General features: G+C 57.7%; 1 protein-coding gene across 8 annotated transcripts in view; it reads right to left on the minus strand.

Moving 5' to 3' along the window:
- The window catches only part of ARID1B (AT-rich interaction domain 1B), a 327188-nt gene extending 322302 nt beyond the window's left edge, over window positions 1-4886 (minus strand). For 7 of the 8 annotated variants that reach the window (XM_082276898.1, XM_082276895.1, XM_082276894.1 and 4 more), the window contains exons 1-2: window positions 4698-4886; window positions 2703-4503 (exon numbers count right to left, since the gene is read on the minus strand). In XM_082276898.1, coding sequence (XP_082133024.1) covers window positions 2703-4460 — 1758 coding nt within the window. In that variant the 5' untranslated portion in view covers window positions 4461-4503; window positions 4698-4886. Of the gene's footprint in view, window positions 1-2702 lie in introns of all 8 variants that reach the window. The other variant, XM_082276892.1, reaches the window with a different exon arrangement.
- Window positions 4887-6000: the final 1114 nt, after the last annotated feature.

A 6000-nucleotide genomic window follows, 5' to 3' on the forward strand; every position in this document is an offset into this window, starting at 1 on the left:
CTCTTGCCAGACTATTCTTTCTAAGCTGCATGCCAATCCTTACGGTGAGAAAAAAAAAAAAAACAAAACCAGAAAAAAAAGAAAAAAGAAATCTGTAAGAGAGGATGTAAACCCATAAATATAAGGAAGTATTTCTAAGGGTCATACTGAGGACATAAATGAATTTACTCTCACTCCTCCAATAAAAATAAAATACTTTAAACAATTTCTGCCATGAAGAAACAGCAGCCTGAACTAGCATGTACAGTGTCTGACAACGGTTTTCCTAGCTTTCAAAGCCATAAATTCTGAACTACCTGTTTAAAAGGAGATGATGCAAATATTTTAGAGTAATTATGAAAGGTTATGCATACGAGGCCTCATTACATTATGGCTTCCAGTGACCCTTTTACCATTCCAAATTTTAAAAAAAGATAAAAATTAGCACACACACACACACAAATCTTATTTCCTTGGAAGAATCAGAAAGGAAAACAGAATAAAAACTAAAAACATGACAGGAGTGGTCTGTTGGAAGTAGACAAACACACACACAGCCCATCTAGGGCTTCTACTTTTTTTCCCAGGATTAATACACCATCTGCGATATTAAGCAGCGACTTCTCCAGATTCAAATCATTACTTTATGGAAAGATCCAGCCGTTGGAGGACTCCAAAAGCATACACCTGCATTTGTTCCTGTCAGACCTTGCTGTTAAAAGCTGTTAAAAGATTTAACAGTTCTTAATAGAAAGATCTTGTTGAAGGGAAAAGAAACCCATAAAATTCTAATGCACTACTCCATTTAACACAATTCACTTTCCTACTGAGAATTCAAGCCTAATCTCACACTTGCGTAGAAAAATAATGAGATCAACAACTCCCGATGCTTCTTGAAGTATTCTAACCACAACTCAAACCCAAAAGCACCCGAATATCTGGATTTGTTGCAGAGCTGAAACAAACACAACCCCTGGCAGAGCGGCTCCTTCTTTGTACAATACACGGCATTTTCTCACCTACAGCAGCTCACATGCAAACACGGTATTTTTAAGAGGCATGCACGAGTTAGGCATCGAGCTAACAGAAATGCAATGAAACTAGTATTTAAAATTCTATTTTTTAATAAAAATCCAATCCCTCGCATAATATCCGTAATCTGCAACATTACAAAATGTTTGGGCTTGTTAGGGTTTTTTTTAGAAGGCTCTAGCGCGACCTGAAAACCCGAACCCTCGTCCAAAAGCACCGTTATTACAAGGTGCTTTCCCTACCGCCTCTAATTAGCGCGGAATTAAAAACCTAAAATAAGTAAGTAAATATAGATAAGCAGACAGATAGATAAACAAATAAATCGGTGCCCAGGAGAAGCACGCCGTGCAGGCGGACTGGGGGGGCGGGGGGCGCCGGGGGAAGGTGGCCGCGCGGCGGTGGCGGTGCCCCGGTGCCCCCCGGTGCCGGCGGTGTTTGCGGCGGGGGCTCCAGTGCCTGCGCCGCTCCAGCGCCTCTATTTACATCAGCGGCGCGAGGTGCCCAATGGCGCGCGCGGAGCCAATCAGATGGCAGATTAGATGTCAACTCGGAGGCAGCTGTCGGGAGACGGTTGCAGCCAGTTTACCTCCACAATTCAAATTCCCAACCTGGCGGGCGGAGGAGACCCGGACGCTCCTCCAAGGGTCTCACCCGGCAGCCGGCATTCCTCCCACACCACGCCGCGCCGCCCCGGAAAGGCGCTGCGCCGCACCCGCCGCCCCGCGATCATCGCGCCTGTCTATCGATCGGATCCATTCATCGATCGATCGCCGGAGTTACCGGGGCTGGGGCAGAGGAGTGCAGGAGGGAGCGGGGGCGGCGGCCCGCCTCGGTGCCCGCGCCCCTTCGCTGACGCCAAGGACTTTTCCCTCTCCCCCCCCCTTTTTTTCTTTCTTTCTTTTTTTTTTTTTTTTTTTTTTTTTTTAATTTCCGCGTGTGTTTGTGGAGAAGTGAAAGGCAGTTACGCGCCCGCGCACGGTCCTGCCGGCGGGCGAGTCCCCCGCAGGTCACTGGGCCGGGACGACCCGCGCGGACCGGGCGCACACGCGCGCACACACACGCGCGCGCTCTTCCCACAGGGAAAGGAGCGCGACCGCGTTACGTGGATCTCACTGCGGTAACTCCAATCAGTGACAAACTAATTTGCTGAGAGCGCGCAACGGCGCAACTCGTTCTGCTCGGAGATTAAAAAAAAAAAACAACGGGTTAAAGAGAGAAGAAAAAAAAAAGGAGGAGAAAAAAAAAGCCCCGTGAAAGATAATGGACGTTATCCCCCGGGAGCCCCCCGGGTCCGGCACTCCGGTTACAAAATCCAACCCCCCGCCCCCGTCCGTCCCGAGCTGCTTGTCCTCCGGGCCCTGCGTCTCTCCGACGCTGTTTCAAAGTGGTGGGGGAAAATATTAATTGGGTCTGAGAACAACCTAATTTCGGCAGCGAAAGCCATACTCCGGTGCCTCCAGCCCCAACGGGGCCGCGCATTGTGCGTGGCTCACCCTCGCTACGGAGGCAGCGAGGGGCAAAACTGGCCCAGAGGAGAAGGAGGGCGGGGGGTGGGGGGGCGGAAAGAGGAAAAAATAAAAAAAAAAAAAAGGGGGGGGGCAGAGGAAAAAAAGTGAATTATAAAGAAACTAAGAGCCCGACACGAGCGACACGGAGGCATTAGCCGTCATTAACCGAGCGCGGGGAGTTACCTGGGTCCTGCTGATGGCCTGTCCGGTGTTCCCGGGGCTCATCGCCGGGTGGTTCCTTTGTTGTGCCGCTGCCCAGGCCGGGTTCGCCGCTCCGTACTGGGCGCCCATGTCCTTGCCCATGCCCATGCCCGCCGCTGCCTGCTGGCTTCCCGGGGCGGCCGCCGCTGCCTGGGGCTGGGGCTGCGGCGGGGCGCTGGGGCTGCTGTAGTCGGGGTAGCTGCTGCCGTAGCTCCGCATCATGGGGCTGGGGGACGTGAGCAGCTGGTTCAAGGTAGGGGTGGCCCCGGACGGGTGCTGGTTCTGCCCGGAGAACCGCGCAAAGCCGCCGGCCGCCGCCGCCGCGCCGGCACCAGCCTTGCCGAGGCCGGCTCCACCGCCGGGGCCCATCATCATGCCGCCGCCGGGCTGCCTCGGGGAGCTCAGCACCCCGTAGCCCGCCGCGGAGCCCCCGTAGCCGCCGCCGCCTGCCCCGGCGGCCGCCGCCGCCACGGCTCCCGCGCCGCCGCCGCCGCCCGCGCCGCCGCCGCCGGGGCCGCGGCCGTAGCCCGGGTAGTGGTTGTACTGGCTGTTGGGGTACCCTTCGTGGGAGTTCTGCAGGGGGTCCATGCTGTTGGGGGCCGCCGTGGGGTGCATTATCCCCATCCCGGGGCTTTGTTGTCCGCCATGTTGATCAAAGCAAGGCCCGGCGCGGCTCGCCGTAGCGCTGCTGGCAGGGGCAGGGGCAGGGTTGCCATAATAGCTATTGAACTCCGAGACACCCACCGCGGAGGGGCCGCCGCCGCCTCCCCCGCTCCCGCCGCCGCCGCCGAGGCCGCCGCCGCCGCTCCCAGCGCTCGGGGGCGGCTGCTGGGGCTGCTGCTGTCCGCCCAGGGGTCCCAAGCCGGGGTGGTCGTAGCGGCCGCCGATGGGCTCGCCCATCTTGCCGGGCATCTCCTCCTCGTCGGCGCCTTTATTCAGCATTTGCTGCGGCTGCTGGGGGGGCTCGGCCTGAGCGCCCAAAACACTGTCTTTTCCTCCATGTTGCTGCTGCTCCATGTCTGCACTGGGCTGAGCAGCGCCGCCACCGCCACCGCCGTTGTTGTTGCTGCCGCTGCCGCCGCCGCCGCCGCCGCCGAGGCTGCTGTTGTTATTCTGCACGGGATGGTGCTGAGGCGGCGGCTCCTGCGGCGGCGGCGGCGGGAATTGATTTAGCTGCTGCTGTAGTGCATGGTGGTGGTGGTGCGGGTGGTGGGCATGGTGGTGGTGGGCATGGTGATGCGGGTGGTGGGCATGGTGGTGGTGGGGCGGCGCGGCGGGGTGATCGCCTCCGACGCTCTTCAGCTTGTGGTTGGGGAGCAGCCCCGTCTCCATAGCCGAGCCCGGGTTGGAGGAGGAGGAGGAGGAGGAGGAAGAAGACGAAGAAGATGAAGATAACGCCGAGGAGCTTCCACCTTCCTTCAGAGCCGGCTCCGAGGAGGAGCCGCCACCGCCGCCGCTGGCGTTGTTGTTGTTACCGGCGGCAGCGGCGGGAGCCGCGTTATTGGCCATGTTCGGCGGCTCGCTGCGGTGGTGGTGGTGGTGGAGATGGTGATCTAAATTATTCACGATGCTGCCGCCCGCCGGACTCCCCTCGCCGACCCCCAGCGCGGGGCCCGGCCCGGGAGCCCCGGCCCCCCCCGGGCCTCGCTCTGGGCCCAGGCCGCCCAGCAGGCTCGGGGCTTTGCCCTTGCTGTTGTTCGCACCCGCCGGAGCCGCTGCGACTTGCGCGGCCATGATCATCGCAACATTGCGAGTCCGGAGAAATTGGTGCTGATAATAGTAACTACAAAAACAAAAAAAAAAATTAAAAAAACCCCAAATTTGAAAAACAAAACAAAAGAATCGACTCCCACCCTCAAAAATGAGGGGGCGAGCAGAGGGGTGGGGGGAAGGAGAGGAGAGGGGCAGAAGGAGAAGCGGCCGGGGCAGGGACTTGACTGAGCCCAGAGTCTCCCCTGCGGACCGCTCCGCACGCACCGAGTTACAGCGATTTCCCTCCCCGAGTCCGTGGTTGAGGTTAGAAATGGTAAGAACGCCTTACGGTCCGTGCCCGTTCCCGCTGTGTGATTTCATGTTGAAAGTTTTTTTGTTCAGGTTTAAATGAAACTTTTTTTTTTCTCCTCCTTTCCTCCCTAACCCGGATATGGGTAAACACACGTCTGCCGGAGCCGCGCTGGCCCAGCATGGCATGAGCGAGCGAGCGAGCCAGCGCCGGCAGCCATCGCCCCCTCCGCCCCGATCGCTCCCGCGCACCCGCAAAACGCGGACTGGACTCCGCGCTGGACTTGCTCGGGCTCCCGCTCCCCTCTCTGCTCTCCCGGCAGCCCGGCGGGATCGGGGGGCGCAGCCCCCGCGGGTCCCCCCGCTCCCAGCAGAGTCCCGCCCGTGTGCGCCCCGGGGGTCGCGGCCCGCGCGGAGCAGTGAACCCGCGGGGGCTGCTCCGAGCGAGGGGTCGAGGCGGGCCCCGATGGGCGCCCCCGGTCGCCGAACGCCGGTGGGGCGGGGCGGGGAGCGGGACTGTCCCCGGTGCTGCGGGGCCGAGGGAGCTGCCGGCGGCGCTGCCCCGCGCGGGCCGGTTCGGCGGGAGGGAGGCGAGGGGCCGCCATGCGCTCCGGCTGTGCCGGAGCAGATGGATCGGTCAAACTTTCGGGGACCGCACGCTGCCCCCCCCCCAGACCCCTGTGCCGTACACAGCAGCCGCCTCGTGTGCCGAGGGCCGGGACACCTTTGCTTGCGTGGCGGAGAAATTAGACTTGTTTTGGATTCCACCCCCCCACCCCCCCCCGCCGCCCCCTGAAGATTTATATTGTATGTGCAGACGGTTATAAAATTTAACCTAAAATTCTGCAGCGGTAGCATCTTTACAGTTGTCCACATTGTCCAGCTGTCTCCAAATTCTAACGGTCATTTGCACTGATGATGCTTTTATGTATAGGGCCGTTTTCAATATGTTCTGTGTACTTATTTGCAGTTCAACAGGAGTTGATCAAAGAGAGAGAGACATTTTCGGTTTCATAATTTTATGTTTCCCCAAACAATGTAATTTCCAGTATGCACAAGACACTCATGAAAACGTAGTAACACAAACCCTAAAATATGTAATCTGAGTAACTCTTGCTCCAAACGGAAAGCTGCTGCTGACCTACATTTTTGAACCAGAACGGTTCGAAGTTTTTTTCATAACTATCTTAATACAAGTGATACCCTAGTATAACAAAAGGTAATAGTCATTACCTTTTGACCATTTTAACTAATGAAAGCATTTGGGAGATCAAATACT

Source organism: Coloeus monedula (genome assembly GCF_965178545.1).
Source record: "Coloeus monedula genome assembly, chromosome: 2".
In the NCBI taxonomy this organism is placed as follows: domain Eukaryota; kingdom Metazoa; phylum Chordata; class Aves; order Passeriformes; family Corvidae; genus Coloeus; species Coloeus monedula.